The sequence below is a fragment of the Myxocyprinus asiaticus genome, chromosome 50, assembly GCF_019703515.2.
Source record: "Myxocyprinus asiaticus isolate MX2 ecotype Aquarium Trade chromosome 50, UBuf_Myxa_2, whole genome shotgun sequence".
In the NCBI taxonomy this organism is placed as follows: Eukaryota; Metazoa; Chordata; class Actinopteri; order Cypriniformes; family Catostomidae; genus Myxocyprinus; species Myxocyprinus asiaticus.
The window spans coordinates 22,308,551-22,325,530 of NC_059393.1; the positions used below are offsets into that span (position 1 = coordinate 22,308,551).

The window sequence follows — 16,980 nt, forward strand, 5'->3', positions numbered from 1 at the left end:
GAACTGAGTGTAACTAAGTCAGGTTTGTAGGCCTCCTTGCTCGCACGCTTTTTCAGATTCAGGTCAGGGCTTTGTGATGGCCACTCCAATACCTCGACTTTGTTGTCCTTAAGCCATTTTGCTACAGCTTTGGAGGTATGCTTAGGGTCATTGTCCATTTGGAAGACCCATTTGCGACCGAGCTTTAACTTCATGGCTGATGTCTTTAGATGTTGCTTCAATATATCCACATCATTTTCCTTCATCATGATGCCATCTATTTTGTGAAGTGCACCAGTCCCTCCTGCAGCAAAGCACCCCCACAACATGATGCTGCCACCCCCATGCTTCACAGTTGGGATGGTGTTCTTCGGCTTACAAGCCTTACCCTTTTTCCTCCAAACATAACAATGGTCATTATGGCCTAAAAGTTCAATTTTTGCTTCATCAGACCAGAGGAAATTTTTCCAAAAAGTAAGATTTTTGTCTCATGTGCACTGGGTTTTTATGGCAGTTTTGGAGCAGTGGCTTCTTCCTTGCTGAGCAGCCTTTCAGGTTTGTCGATATAGGACTCGTTTTACTGTGGATATAGATACTTGTCTACCTGTTTCCTCCAGCATCTTCACAAGGTCCTTTGCTGTTGTTCTGGGATTGATTTGCACTTTCCGCAACATATTACATTCATCTCTAGGAGACAGTATGCATATCCTTCCTGAGCGGTATGATGGCTGTGTGGTCCCATAGTGTTTATACTTGTGTACTATTGTTTGTACAGATGAACATGGTACCTTCAGGCATTTGGAAATTGCTCCCAAGGATGAACCAGACTTGTGGAGGTGCACAGTTTTTTTTCTGAGGTCTTGACTGATTTCTTTAGATTTTCCCATGATGTCAAGCAAAGAGGCACTGAATTTGAAGGTAGGCCTTAAAATACATCCACAGGTACACCTCCAATTCAGTACACCTCCTATCAGAAGCTAATTTGCTAAGGGTACGTTTACACGACAACGATGTACTAAAAATGGAAAAGTTTTCCTTTGCGTTTTTGAAATGTTTTGCGTACAGACGACAACGTTGTCAAAATGATCCCCGTTCACACGGATCCGTGAAAACTAAAAAAAACACTGTATTATGCATGCCAGGCCAGTAGTTGGCGATGTCACTTTGTAAAGAAACACTACGTGCCTGCGCACATAAGCGTTCTTCCACAGAGCGGTGAATACAAACAATGAAGATGCGAAAGCATCAAGCAATTTTGTGTGGGCGGATGATGAGGTTGCTTTATTACTACAATTACTTTGCTGGAGAAGCGTCAATAAACTCAATCTTGAGCAACACAATCACAGTCCTGTAGTCCGCCATTGTAGTTTTGAATGTCTCGCGCATTGTTTTGAAGTACTCGCGCGCATGCCTATAGACTGAACACGTAATACACGTGCGCATGACGTCATCGTTTTCACAAGTTCGCGTTTTTGTATGTTTACACAGAGACGATAACGGCATCATTTTCAAAAACTTGCACTTTGAAACCCATTTTCAAAAGTTTGCGTTTTCAGGCCCCAAAATGCCGTTGTTGTGTAAACGAACAGCCAAAACGCATAAAAAGTTTTCCGTTTTTAGTTGAAAACGTTGTCGTGTAAACGGCCCCTAATTGTCTAAAGGTTTGACATCATTTTCTGGAATTTTCCAAGCTGCTTAAAGGCACAGTTAACTTAGTGTATGTAAACTTCTGACCCACTGGAATTGTGATATAGTCAGTTAAAAGTGAAACTGTAAACAGTTGTTGGAAAAATTACTTGTGTCATGCACAAAGTAGATGTCCTAAACGACTTGCCAAAACTATAGTTTGCTAACATTAAATCTGTGGAGTGGTTAGAAAATGTGTTTTAATGACTTCAACCTAAGTGTATGTAAACTTCTGACTTCAACTGTAAATATCACAATAGTAATCCATAGATTCCTAATGATCTGACAGTTTCTGCATGGTCTTTGGTTAACCATTTAGCAGTTCTTTATAAGTGTGTTATAGGATCCGGGTGTTATGTTTTTGTTTCAGAATATAACTGGGAAAGAGATCTTGATCTCATCTCAATTTAAATAAAAATAGTACTGTATGCTGCACGTGGTAGCCATGATGTATTCTAAACATGCATTGCCTTTCATGTTACCACCACTTCCATATGAGTTTGTGACAGTTCAGTGATGTTGAGTGTAAACTTTATATACTACAACTGCAGATAGCTTAACACTGCAGGATTACAGATAACTGATTCACATTCACACATTGTATAAAGTGTTTCAGAGTCCTGTGTGTATTAAAACCATCCTGAAGCACTGAAACCAGAGATAGGATTAACTACAGTCTTCATGCAGCATCAATACATGGGAAGAAAGTAGTCATTTAACAGAGACTTCTATCCAAAACAGATTACAATATACACTCACCGAACACTTTATTAGGTACACCTGTACACCTACTTATTCATGCGATTATCTAATCAGACAATGAATAAAATCATACAGATACGGATCAGGAGCTTCAGTTAATGTTCACATCAACCATCAGTATGGAATAAAAAATATTTATCTCAGTGATTTTGACTGTGGCATGATTGTTGGTGCCAGGCGGGCAGGTTTGAGTATTTCTGTAACTGCTGATCTCCTGGGATTTTCAAGCACAAGAAGTCTCTAGAGTTTACTCAGAATTGTGCAAAAAACAAAAAACATCCAGTGAGCGGCAGTTCTGCGGACGGAAACGCCTTGTTGATGAGAGAGGTCAATGGAGAATAGCCAGACTGGTTCGAGCAGACAAAAAAGGCTATGGTAACTCTGATAACCCCTCTGTACAATTGTAGTTAGCAGAATAGCATCTCAGAATGCACAATCGAACCTTGAGGCGGATGGGCTTCAACAGCATGTTGGGGTCCACTTCTGTCAGCCAAGAACAGAAAGCTGAGGCTGCTGTGGGCACAGGCTCACCAAAACTGGAGAGTTGAAGATTGGAAAAACATAGCCAGGTCTGATGAATCTCGATTCCTGCTAAGGCACACAGATGGTAGGTTCAGAATTTGCCACCAACAGCACGAATCCATGGACCCAACCTGCCTTGTGTCAATAGTCCAGGCTGGTGGTGGTGTTGTAATGGAGTGGGGAATGTTTTCTTGGCACACTTTGGGCCCGTTAATACCAATCAATCATCGCTTGAATGCTACAGCCTATTTGAGTATTGTAGCTGGCCATGTGCATCCCTTAATGGCCACAATTTATCCATCTTCTAATGGCTTCTTCCGACATGATAATGAGTTCATTGTTCTTCAATGACCTTACCAGTCACCAGATCTGAATCCATTAGAACACCTTTAGGGTGTGGTATAATGGGAGATTCACAGCATGAATGTGCAGCTGACAAATCTGAAGAAATTGCGTGATGCAATTATGTCAACATGGACCCGAATCTCAAAGGAATGTTTTAACATTGTTGAATCCATGCCATGCCATGAAGAACTGATAGCAAAGGAAAGCCCTACACATTATTAGTATAGTGTTCCTAATAAAGTGCTCTGTGAGTGTATATATAACAGGGACAATCCCCCTAGAGCAATTGGGTTGTGTCTTACCCAAGTAAATAATGGTTTGTTCCTTGTGGGGGTTAAAAAGCAACCTTCCAGTTACCCACCCTGAGCCACATTTCACTGTTCAAATGAGTCATGTGTCTGTACTATACTGCAGAATTCACTGCACAAGTGTTACAAGCCATGCAGAACCAGTTTTTCTTGTTTCCTTGGAGATATAGGTCTGATTCAACTAAACTTTTCAATAATTTCGATGAACACAACTATTTGTCCTCAAATACAGTACTTTATTTTTCTATAATTAAAACAACTCTTTAAGTATCCATTTTTTGTGGCTGTATAAGGCCTTTACCACCGCAATATTTGCTTTTGGCAGACTTCACAATATACAGTTAATTAATATGTAGTCCTATTTTCCCCAAGAAACAAACCCACAATCTTGCCACAAACATGTTCTACCAGCCACAGGAACTACTAAATGTACTTATTTCCTTAGAAGCAGGTCCCAGATCAACAAAAATCCAACGGTAGTTAACATAAAACTTTAAATAAAAGAGGAGTTTAACTGTTGATCAATTTTGGCTTTTCATTTCTATATAAATATGATAGTAAAGGCATGATGTCTACAGTATTATGAAGTCTGATTTCTGTCTGCCCCCTAGTGGCTATGTGATGTTAAAAGTTTATACTTGCCTTAAAAAGCAGTCTAAAAATTTTTTATATAAAATGCATAGTTTCTTGCATTTTATCATCTTTTCTCGTCTTTTGGTCTTTCTAAAATCCAAAATGGGGTAAAGGCAGGATTTACTGTGGGCAAATCCAATGTTGGCTTCAGTGACATTTTATGTAATTCAATATTTTGCACGGTTTGTCGGCCCACCTGGCATTATATGCCCGATGCAAACTTCAGCATTTAGAGCAACAAGCTCTGCTGCTTTCACCCTCTCTATGGTCAAAACCTGTACAGTTCCAGTTCTGATTTTTAGCTTGTACTCCCTCCTCTGTTGAAAGTTTTCATTCTTTAATAATCACACTAATATTTAATAATAGTGTACATTTAGGTTAAGAGGAGTTCTTCACATGTAATTCATCTAAACATACACTATATGGCCAAAAGTTTGTGGACACCCCCTTCTAATTAACAAATTTGGTTACTCCATTAAATGCAGTAAAGAAAAATCTTAATGTTTCTTTATGTAATGGCTTGGGCTTTGTGTGCTTCCATAATTTGTGGCAACTGTTTGGGGATAGCCCTTTACTGTTCCAGCATGACAATGCCCCTGTGAACAAAGTGAGGTCCATAAAGAAATGGTTTACTGTGTCTGGCGTGGAAGAAACTGACTGGACTGCACAAAGCCCAGACCTGAACCCCACTGATCACTTTTGGGGTGAACTGGAACAGCAACTGTAAGTCAGGCCCCATCGACTAACATCAGTTCCTGACCTCACTGATAGACTTGTGTCTGAATGAGAGCAAATCCCTGCAGCCATGTTACTACATACAGTATAGTGGAAAGCCTTCCCAAAAGAGTGGAAGCTGTTATTACAGCAAAGGGGGAAATTGATGCCTAAGGTTTTGAAATCAAATGTTCATAAAGCACATATGGTGTCCACAAACTTTTGGCCATATAGTGTACTTTTTTTTTTTTAAGGGGAAAGGAATTATAAACTTGTCTTATATATGTTTTTCAGATGTCTTTGGTTCTGAAGTGAAGACTGTGACTGAGGGACATTCATTCACTCTAGACACTGATGTTACCGAAATCCAGGGAAAAGATCGGATAGTTTGGACATTTAAATTTGGAAATTGTTCAGCTATAGTTTCTTCCCAATCCAAGGATATATATGACAGTAACTGTGATGAAACCTACCGAGACAGACTGCAGCTGGACAGTAGGACTGGATCACTCACCATTAGAAACGCCAGCACTACAGACTCTGGACTTTATGAACTACAGATCTATAACAACACAGTGATCAGAAACAAGACTTTCAAGATTTCTGTCAGTGAGTAGAGAATGCCAATATGTTTATGTCCCATCTTCATATTTTAATATCGTGGACATCTTATTATCATAATATGATAAATAAGGATGATTCACAAGGTTAACGGGACTCATTCATACGATTCATTTTTAAAGACCAAAATGAATCACTGACGAGCACAGTTTAGCTTCCTGTCTTGATGTATTTCCTATTGAAACAGGAAGTTGAAACTTGTATATTTGTTCAATTACATTTTTGTCACGGGGTCTCAAACATTTCTGTTTGTTGAACCTTTTATGCAATTGATTGGTTCAAAATTATATTTTTACAGTAGTGCAAAAGAACAATTAAAAAAGTGTGTGGTGGGGCCACACATTATGGCATGCATGTCTAAGATAAACACATCTGTCTGTCTAGTCATTACAGCACCAGACCTTCACACCAGTTATAATGTACTGATATTGTGCTGTGCTGTCCTGCTGTTTCTGGCTGTGGGTGTGATATACTGGTACTTTTATTGGAGGAAGTGTAGAAGAGCAGATCAAGAGGGTAAGTTTGTTCAGAAGATATGTTAAACATTTTCTAATCATCAATATTTAATAAAAAGATTTGATTGTTTATTTGCAATTGTCAAGAAGAAAATTATAGATTATAAGAGAGTTAGACAGAAGGTTTGTGTGTGTTCATTAGTACTGTGTTCATTCAAACACTCTGTAGACAGTATTTGCTTGTGGAAAGCATCACATTCACAATTTTTACTGTATTGTTATTTTATAAGTAGTGTTTAAAAAAAGTGTAAGAAATCATCTTGACAAAAGGTTTTATTTTGAAATCTTGTTTTTTGTATTCATTATTCCAGCTGGAGCTTATAAGTTGAATTGTTTCAGTGGAAACAAGTTATGGACTAAAATGTATGTACAATTTTTACTTCTGTGCCATTCAGGCACTCATGCAATGTTTCATGAAAATAAATATTATAAATAGCCATCTAACATCAAAATGTTCATATGTATTAAACTTTGGATTTACATTTCCCACCTTCTCTCTCTCTCTCTCTCTCTCTCTCTCTCTCTCTCTCTCTCTCTCTCTCTCTCTCTCTCTTTTTCATTAACAGTCAGGCCAATCAATACCATCCTGATTGTCACCTTAGTTGATGTCACCAACTACGACACCTGTCTTTTACCCATCACTCCAACACCTTATCCTTGAGTAATCAGGCTAAATTGCTAATTTGGTACTAGAAAATCACTTGCCATTGTATCAAATGTAAGGCTAGGTGCCAAGAGAACTGTAACCCAGCACACACCCACATGGAACAATGAAAGACTTCCGGGAAAAACAACGCTCAAACTCTGCAGGACGTAGGATCTGCACCTGACAAAGACATCATGTGTGAAAAACCCAGCTTCCTTCTTAACAAACATTTGTCCACCTGAGATATCCTGCCATCCTCATTCTACCTCCACAAACTCCAGCTGTTCTCTCTTCCCCCTTGTCTTCCCCACAAGGTCCACATACATACACACACAAGATGTATATGTGAAAATGTAACAAATACCATGAAAACAAAGTATGCAACTGTATGTGTTTGATATTATTTAAGAGGTCTCTGTGCGACTGGTATAATGGTCTCTTTCCCATGTTGGTAAAACTAATGGTGACAAAGTTGTAAGGTCTTTGCCAAATACTGCATAATTCTGGAGGTCTATCCGCCTCCTTGACCTACAATTTAAATGATCTCCTGTATGTTAACAAGGTTAAACCCCAGGAAGACAAGAACCCATTCACCCCCAGATTCTCATTGTTCAAAGGATAATACCATTTGGTACACAATGTTTATTCTGTCTGGGTATTTAAGGAAAGTTGGCAAGAAGCTCGGGGACTCTGTAAGCTAGATCTCCCATGCCTTGCCATTGCATGTAGTTTTGTCAGGTATGTTTCTTTGACTTGTCTTTTATTTTTAAAAATGTTTATTTATTCTGATCATGTGTGAAATTGGCTTTGATTTTGTAACTTACGTTTTAAATCCTACCTGGCAAATAAATTGTAACTTTTTTATTTATTCTGTATTCATCCGAAATCATTTATCACCGGCAGATTCGAGGGACGCCTTTTGTTACCGCAAACTTATGTCCAGGATAATGATTATTACTGGAGCTTATGAATAGGAGAAAACCACGTAAGACTACCAGTCACTGCCTATCACCGTCTTAGCAAGTTGTATGAAATGTGACTAAATAAAACTATCATCTGGTTATGAGCAAGCAGTAAGCGGCTGAACCAGATGATATTAGTAAACCCTGCAACCTCTGACTATGAACGGACTGGCGATTTTGTGTCTGAGAGATCTATGTAATTAATCGGCCGGCATATGACTCTAAGTGACAGTCGGGACCCGAATGAAAGGATAATGAAAATTAAGATGATTCAGAGTAATCAATGACTTAAAAAGATCAAATTAAAAGAATGATCAGAAGTTAATTAGAGCTGTAATCTAAATTAGGGGTCAACTTAAATTGGAGTCAGATAAAATGAATAACGGAGTCAACTGATAAAGTGCAAATTAACAATAAGTGGTTTTGGTTCAGCGCTCAGAAAAGACAGAACAACGTAGAAACCTTCAAAGGGCCATTTATTGAAGTTCCACTCCGAACCAATAAGTGTGTGTCCTTTACACAAACAAAGCTGAAAGATATTTGGTTCATTAAATGAAGCTTAACATTGTTTTTGTGTTTGTTTTTGAGTTGCCACAGTATGCAATAGACTGGCATGTCTTAAGGTCAATATTAGGTCAAAAATGGCTAAAAAAGAAACAGCTTTCTCTAGAAACTCATCAGTCAATCATTTTGAGGAATGAAGGCTATACAATGTTTGAAACTGCCAAAAACTGAAGATTTCATACAAAGGTGTACACTACAGTCTTCAAAGACAAAGGACAACTGGCTCTAACAAGGACAGAAAGAGATGTGGAAGACCAGATGTACAACTAAACAAGAGGATAAGTACATCAGAGTCTCTAGTTTGAGAAATAGATGCCTCACATGTCCTCAGCTGACAGCTTCATTGAATTCTACCCGCTCAACACCAGTTTCATGTACAACAGTAAAGAGAAGACTCAGGGGTGCAGGCCTTATGGGAAGAATTGCAAAGTAAAAGCCACTTTTGAAACAGAAAAACAAAAAGAAAAGGTTAGAGTGGGTAAAGAAACACAGACATTGGACAACAGATAATTGGAAAAGAGTGTTATGGATCTTAACCCCATTGAGCTTTTGTGGGATCAGCTAGACTGTAAGGTGCGTGAGAAGTGTCCGACAAGACAGCCACATCCTGTAGCAAGTGTTACAGGAAGTGTGGGGTGAAATGTCACCTGAGTATCTGTACAAACTGACAGCTAGAATGTCAAGGATCTGCAAAGCAGTCATTGCTGCACGTGGAGGATTTTTTGATGAGAACTCTTTGAAGTAGTTTAAGAAGTTCTGAATGTTTTTTTTTCAAATTGTAATAGTAATTTTTCATGTTATTAATGTCCTGACTATACACTGTGATCAGTTGAATGTCTCTTTGGTGAATAAAAGTACCAATTTCTTTCCATAAGAGTAAAATCTGTACATTATTCCAAACTTTTGGCCGCCAGTGTATATAAGAAAATTAAGCATATTTTATGAAGATGAGCTTTTGAGTTTTTTGTTAATATTTCAATAATTCCAATTATTTTAAATGTCTAAATAGTGATTCTCATGACTGAAATATCATGATTTGTTTTATTATAATCAGTTCTATACAACAAATACTTTCATGTTGTTTAAATACAATTTAAATAATGTTTTTATTGCATTAAAAGTAATTAGCATACAATTATTTTTGAATTAAGGTAATGAGAATAGTTGTGGAAAATGATTAATCGTCATAAAAAAATGTCACAATGCAAAATAATGATAATAAAATAATAATAAATAAAATTCCATAATGGTCCTAAACGTACTTTTTGCTAAATAAAATTCCTTTTTTTTTTACTTTGCCAAATTACGTGTGTGATGAAAGCATGAGTCCAGAGACCATTAAAATAATAATAATAATAATAATAATAATAATAATAATAATAACAATAATAAATCCTCTAGTGAGCTTTTATCCAACTAACACCTACCAGTGGGGATGTCTCGGGGTGACTTTCCTACTTTTCACCCAGTTTACTACTAATGAACCCACAAATATTGCTCAAAATGGGACAGTTCATAGTTTCACATTAGCCACAGTCATGAAAGTAACAGACTAGGGTAGAGATGACACAGCTTCAGTACAACCACAACTATGAAACTGCTCTTAAAAAAAAAAAAAAAAAAAAAAACAGCAACAACAACAACAATTGCTAAACTCTTCAACTTCATGTACACCGCCAGGTATCAGCGAACAAACACAAATTTAAATCCACATCTGAAAAACTCTTTTGATGCATGGAACATTATCTTAAATCAGCTATTCATGAGACTGCATCAACAAATACTGAAAATACTCCAAAATAGTGACATTTTTAGATGACATTTAAAAAAATTATATTTAAAAAAAAAACATGAAAATAAAACTACAGTACTGCAAGAGGTGTGCATGAAACTTTTTTTTTTAAATGTTCCTTATACTCCAAAATCAGCACTCATCTGATATGAGTATGTGAATATGTGGCTTACTTGAGAGCTAATTCATCAGAAACTGCATTGTAAATCATGAGAAACTGCATAACAACAGACTGAGAAGGAACACACCAAGAGTTGTTGTATCGTGAGTTAAATGTAAAGATCAGGAGCCAGAGGTGCAGAAAACGGGATTCGTCTTTATTGAGCTTCACAGACAGAGTCAATGTAAAGTGGAGAGGAAGGAATTGAGCTTCAAGCTTTTCTGTGACTATGTGTGTGCGGATGTGTGTCTTATCTATGGTGTATTTTGTGTGTGTGTGTGTGTGTGTGTGTGTGTGTGTCTTCAGCCAAGAGCCTCGAGGTCTTGGTGGTTTGCTTCTGGTTCTGGCACGGTTTCTCATGCAAGAATCAACCACATACCATGTGTACCTCTCTCTCGCTTTCACACAAATGGAGAAGTACAGCAGTGAATAAAATACAGTCTAAGCACAGCATTTTCTACACAGATCTACACAGTAATAGCATATAATACAGAGTTCATTAACCACGAGTTAAAAAGTAAATTCCATAACAAAAATTTAAAATTCCAAGCCATTCACAAACAGCAATTGCTTCAGTAAAATGAAAGGAATATTTAGGAAATGAACATTCTGTCTTCATTTACTCTCAATCATATTGTTACAAACCTATTTTTTTATTTTTTTTATTTCATGGAACACAAAAAAAGAAGTTTAGAAACATGTCTGAGCTGCTTTCTTCCATACAATGAAAGTGTGTTATTAATGACTCAATCACACAACATCAGTAAAAACAAAAAACAAAAAAAAAGCTATTTTAACTACGCAGTGATGTAATACGTTATTCAAGGACCCGGTAGCAGTCGTGGAACACAGACAATCGCCTCATGCTCGTACTTTCTCTTCGTGCTCGCAGGTCTCTAGTGAGATAGTATGTATTTTAGTCCATCCACATTCTGAAGCCCCTCAAACCTACATGCCAAATCTTCCTCTTGCAGTAATCCTTCCTCATATTCATGCATCCCGTTTTATTTAGTTATGAACTAAATGGAACGCCGAACATTCTCAACTCAGCTTTGTCAATTCATCATTGGTTTTTTTTGTTGTTCGATTTTTCCCCTTTTTTCCCCCAATTTGGAATGGCCAATTCCCAATGCGCTCTAAGTCCTCGTGGTCGCGTAGTGACTCGCCTCAATCCGGGTGACGGAGGACGAATCCCAGCTGCCTCCGCGTCTGAGACCGCCAACCCGCGCATCTTGCCATGGAGACATAGCACGTGTGGAGGCTTCACGCCATCCACCGCGGCATCCACGCTCAACTCACCACGCGCCCCACCGAGAGTGAACCACATTATAGTGACCACGAGGAGGTTACCCCATGTGACTCTACCCTCCCTAGCAACCGGGCCAATTTGGTTGCTTAGGAGACCTGGCTGCAGTTAGAATTCAACATTGTTAAAGTTTGACGAAATTAGCCCATCGCCCATGCTCATTACGAGCCGCTCATAATGCAATGCATATCAGATTAAGCAGCGCTGCAGGAAAGGGTTGCGTAAGTAAACGCGTCTGCTTTGCGCTTTTCGCGGTGTGTGGATGTCAGCCAACAGTTTCTTTTATTATTAGTTGCTTTTTGCTTTTCAGAACAATAGCCTATACTCACTTAATATTTATGTATTGTAATATGTATGTCTAAAAATATAGTTATTGCTGAGATTATCAAGATGCCATAGGCTACACTGATGGTAACTGTCCAATCAACATAATTAAAGGTGCATACAGTCATTTTTTCCTCATTACATTCATTTCTACCACAGAAATTAACAGTAATTTTGAAACATGTATAAAATCGATCACTAGCATGAGATGAAGACTCCAGGTATAGGCCTATCAGTTACCTTATAAAAGTTTTTTTTTTATTCTGCATGGACAGGGTCTGTCTGTCTGTCTATTTCTTTTGGAGGGGGCGTGGCACAGTGATTAAAAAGGAAAATTAAAAACAGCACTTCATGTCAAAAAGGTTGCAGATCGGGGGCCTGGGTAGATCAGTGGTAAAATACGCTGGCTACCACCTGGAGTTCGCTGGTTCGAATCCCAGGGTGTGCTGAGTGACTCCAGCCAGGTCTCTTAAGCAACCAAAATGGCCTGGTTGCTAGGGAGGGTAGAGTCACATGGGGTAACTTCCTTGTGGTCGCTATAATGTGGTTCGTTCTCGGTGGGGCGTGTGGTGAGTTGAGCGCGGTTGCCACAGTGGATGGCGTGAAGCCTCCACACGCACTGTGTCTCCGTGGCATCACGCTTAGCAAGCCACGTGATAAGATGCACAGGTTGATCGTCTCAGACGGGGAGGCAACTGGGATTCGTCCTCCGCCACCCGAACTGAGGCGAATCACTATGCGACCACAAGGACTTAGAGCGCATTGGGAATTGGGCATTCCAAATTGGGAGAAAAAGGGGAAAAAATAAAAAATCGTGCACTTTGATTTTTTAAACTTTGCAGACTTTTTTACATTCACAAACAGCTGTATAACACACTACATGAAAGGTAATATTTGAAAAACCATAATAGGTGCTCTTTAAGTTTACGCAATTAGTCTGTTAAGATCTTAAAATGTTCCAAAGTCAAGAAAGTTGTTAAACGGTTAAGCTGACAAAACTTAGAATAATACATCTAATAAGAAACTAAATTTGAGTTGTTTTCAGACTAAAAGAGCCAAAAGAGTCTCACTGACGCGTTCTTACACAATTATGCTTAATAAACCGACAGCGTGTGTGGTCATGTAAACGGCTTTCCTTTATCGGTGTAAGTTCATAAACCACTTATGAATTTTTGGGCATTATCAATGTATTGGTGTGCAAGTAAATGGGCTCATTCTGGCATTTATATTGTGAGTTACAATGGTAACCTTACCCTGAAACAAAAAACATTCCTGCCTTTTTTTAAACCCAAAATAATGAAACCATGATTATGACATAAATCTAGTTTTAAGGTGCACTTAGTAAGTTTTTGCTTGTTAAAAAACGTTTTGCACATAAAGTGATGCATGGCACATTTTAGAAATATGTTGTAAATTATACACTGGTTAGATTAGATGAAGACTCCAGTTATATCAGTAACCAAATAAATATGGTTTAATTTTACATGGAGCGGGTCGCCCCGTCATGGGCAACACGACAAACTGTGACATGCAACTGACCGAGTAAATACCACTAATAGTTACAATAATTAGGGATGTCAATTTTCAGACATTTTCATAATCGATCGTCGTGGAAATTAACGATCATTTAATCATTAACGTTAATATCGCAAAACGCATGTGGAGGACTCCAAATTATATCTGCTTGTAGCCTATTGTTTAAATATAATTTAAATTAATACACTTAAGAAATGCAAGTATTGGTTTTTTCCTCTTAAAATATTCTTAGTTCTGTGTATTTAAATACATTTAGTCTATGTTTGGAATATGTTTAATTACTGTTAATGAAATACTGTTAGTACTAACTTCTATCTTAAGATACTTAAGATATATAACTTGTTTTCATATTTGAGTTCATTAAAACTTCATGTTGTGGATCGTGGGATATTTCGGATCTTTGAACTTTTTTTTATTTATTAGAAATTAAGTCAACTCATAACATGCTGCGTAAACACAGTACATAACACAGGCTACTCTGGTGATGGTGTGATGTCAGCTGAATGGGTCTTTGTGCTTTCCCGATGATCGCTGGCGTAATTGTAGGTTGGGATGAAACAAAGAGAACAACAGTGCTTGTTTAACAAACTATCACAGTGTGTGCAGAAAATATTAATGTTAATTTATAGAGAAACACTCCAACACTGTTTACATTGAGCCCGCTTTATTCTCTGATCTGTGTGGCTTCTTCTGTGATTTGGATAAGAAGGAACAGGCAGCGCCCTCTAGCGGCGGGGGACTGTATAGACAGCCATATCAACGTGTGTTGTCATGGTCATTACTGCGCATTTGTCTTGAAATTATGAACTACAGCTCTCATGGCACAGAACATAGATGAACAGCGCAACATCATACGGCAAGCACAAGCACACGGTAATGTTCAGCCACCAGAGAGCTTGCTAGTCGTGGCTCTCCGGTCATTGTCCAGTGTGCAACAATGCACGAAAATTTGTTTGGATTGAATCCAAGAATGTCCAACAAACGGATGTGTGTAGTATGAGATGGAGAAAAACAAAGACTAAAAGTAACAAAACATAAACAAGCATCTTGGTGTGAAGCGGCAGCATACTTTGTGCATCCATGACGATAGGTGTCAGTATAAAGTTTAAAACCACTGGTACTATTGGGACGAATAAATGCCAGCTAAAAACATACTAGTTAAGAACTGTTCTTGAGTTGGAATTTGAATGACCTGGTCATGCTGCACAAGATATTCAATTCGAATTTCATTCAGAGTGACAGGAATTTACAAAATTACAAATTCAAAGCATAAATATTTACATCAAGTTTGACCATTTATACATATTTAATCCCTGATTTGTACACTACATTTTTCTTAAATAATAAAAATATTTTTCTAAAAAAAAGTTAACACTTTAAACTGATTTTTAATTTATCAAATGTAATTCCATTTTAATTATACTTTCTCAAATTTACATTTGAAATACAATTCTGCCTCCTTACAACAATTCTCAATTTAATTTTAAACGTTCCACAACCCCAGATTAAGAAGCTTTACAGTTCTGACCACAATTTAAAATATGACACTTTTCAACATTTTCTTGAAGTCAAAAAAATGCATGTGCATTTTGACATTACCTGGTTCATCAGATTCCGAGTCATCCTCGTTGTCACTGTCATGGTCCCTGTCTCCGCATTCAATGTCTCTGTCTCTTTTGCACTTGAAGTATAAGCCGACAACAGCGCTTAAACCTGAAAGCAGGGTCGGTCAACCCATTAGGCGACAAAGGCGACCGCCTAGGGCTTCATCGCTTCGGGGACACCAATCTACCGAGCCAATTTTAGTATGTGTCCAATCTGTGTCGAACAAAATGTGCCCTGTGCGTTCCGATAACATGTTGTGGCGCCACCACAGAACATATAGACCGTGTACTAAATGCCCCCAAAAACATCATGGTACAATAGACTGTGTACTTGATCGGCCCCAGACTCCTCAGGAATGATGAAAGCGTACAAAAACTCCTGCTGTGAAGGATACTGTACAATGTGCATAGATTTTTAGGGCAGTGCAGGCAGTGCCTTTTATTCACATATTTGACCACTTGGTTTGGTTTACGTGCACTTTATATTAAGTTTATTTCTATATGTGATACCCATTTATAATGCCTAGTTAAGAGGCCACAACATGTTTCTTACCAACATTGTTTTTCATTTATACCCATTTGTTATGTATTTAATTGTTTTCATTTGTACTTTTATACAATACATAACTCTCTAATAATTTTTATCAGGCGGGTTGGTGACTTGAGGGTCTCGCCTAGGGTGCAAAAAGAATGACACAGGAAGTCCTGCCGCTGTGACGAACATTTCAGTGTTCCAGGCATTGCCACTGGAAAGATTTCAAAATGTACAAATTACAAACAGATCTTAACAGAATTCAAACCTGTGTGCCATTGGAGTGACTACGGCAGGTTGTCACAATACCTATGCATCAGTAATAAAGTTGAGTCAAAAGACCAACCACAGCATGCCTCAGATGCTGTTCATAGAGCATAATTTGTATTATAGACCATTATAGTTAGTGACGTATTTTCTCTTATTCTGTTTAATGAAAATTGTTCTGAAGAAATTTCCATATGCAAAGAAAGTGGGCACGTAAAGGATATTTTGAAATGCTCAAAACCACGATTATATACACTTAAAAATGTATAGTCTAAACCCTAAAGTATCCTTCAGATGTGAATGCTACGCCTCTGCCTACAGGACGCATGATGCACATTTTGTCATCAGAAGAGTGCTCAAGCACTGAATGTGGGCGGCCCGATTTTACTTAATGCACAGCAGATATTTATGTCTACATATGATCAACATATTTTGTTCTTTTTAAGAGTATAGTGATAACAGCTGTGTGACACTATGGCTTGTGTGTCAATAGGTGAATTATTTTTATAAAAGTTTTTTCCCCTCTAAAAAAACATGATTCAAGTCAAATCTGCATAATTTATAAATTACTCAAGAGTAAGACTTGGGACAGGTTATATAACACATTTTTATTACGGCTTAGAAGCAAAAAGAGGAGACGTCTGGTTTCAATTGATTTGTGATTATGCTAATGAATGTTAAATGACAGAACTGATATTATCTGAATATAATATCCACAAGCTTTCAATTTATATACTGTAGGTATCACACTTAGAATGCATCGGTGCGGTGGATAGAGACGGCAGTTCAAAGCAGTGAATATAATCACGTACAGACAAAAGTTGCACAAGAAAGTTTTTGCACTTCTTCAAAAATCAACTAAGTGATGTTGATGAGCTTGCAGTTTGGTGTATGAAAGAAAAATGACTGTGCATAAATGACTGTGCAACTGTGTAAGCTTATCGATTAAAAAGAGTGATGTTTATTACGCACGTTTCTGTCTATTACAAGTCTGTAGCCTAGGCTTTAATCAAGCTGTCAAACCACAAAAACAAACTTGTTAATGAAATATGCATACACAATGTATCTTCTACCTTAAGCTTAAGTCAATAATGCATGTCCTTTAACAATTTGGGTTGAATATTATGAAAAACTGAGTGTGTGATGCTCAGTGGCGTGAAAGATTTTTGAGCAGCCCCCAAAGTTGTAGCTGCCACCACCGA

At 37.8% G+C, this 16,980-nt stretch overlaps 1 protein-coding gene across 4 annotated transcripts in view; it reads left to right on the forward strand.

Annotated features, from left to right (window-relative positions):
- LOC127438849 (uncharacterized) overlaps nt 1-16,980 on the forward strand; it is a 687,566-nt gene that overhangs the window by 13,647 nt on the left and 656,939 nt on the right. For 3 of the 4 annotated variants that reach the window (XR_007896819.1, XM_051694759.1, XM_051694760.1), the window contains exons 2-5: nt 5,244-5,558; nt 5,955-6,086; nt 6,397-6,448; nt 6,652-9,197. Coding sequence is in view for 2 of the 4 variants with exons in the window: in XM_051694759.1 (XP_051550719.1) it covers nt 5,244-5,558; nt 5,955-6,086; nt 6,397-6,448; nt 6,652-6,691 (539 nt within the window). In the remaining 2 variants the exon portion in view is untranslated. Of the gene's footprint in view, nt 1-5,243; nt 5,559-5,954; nt 6,087-6,396; nt 6,449-6,651; nt 9,198-16,980 lie in introns of those variants that run through there. The other variant, XR_007896818.1, reaches the window with a different exon arrangement.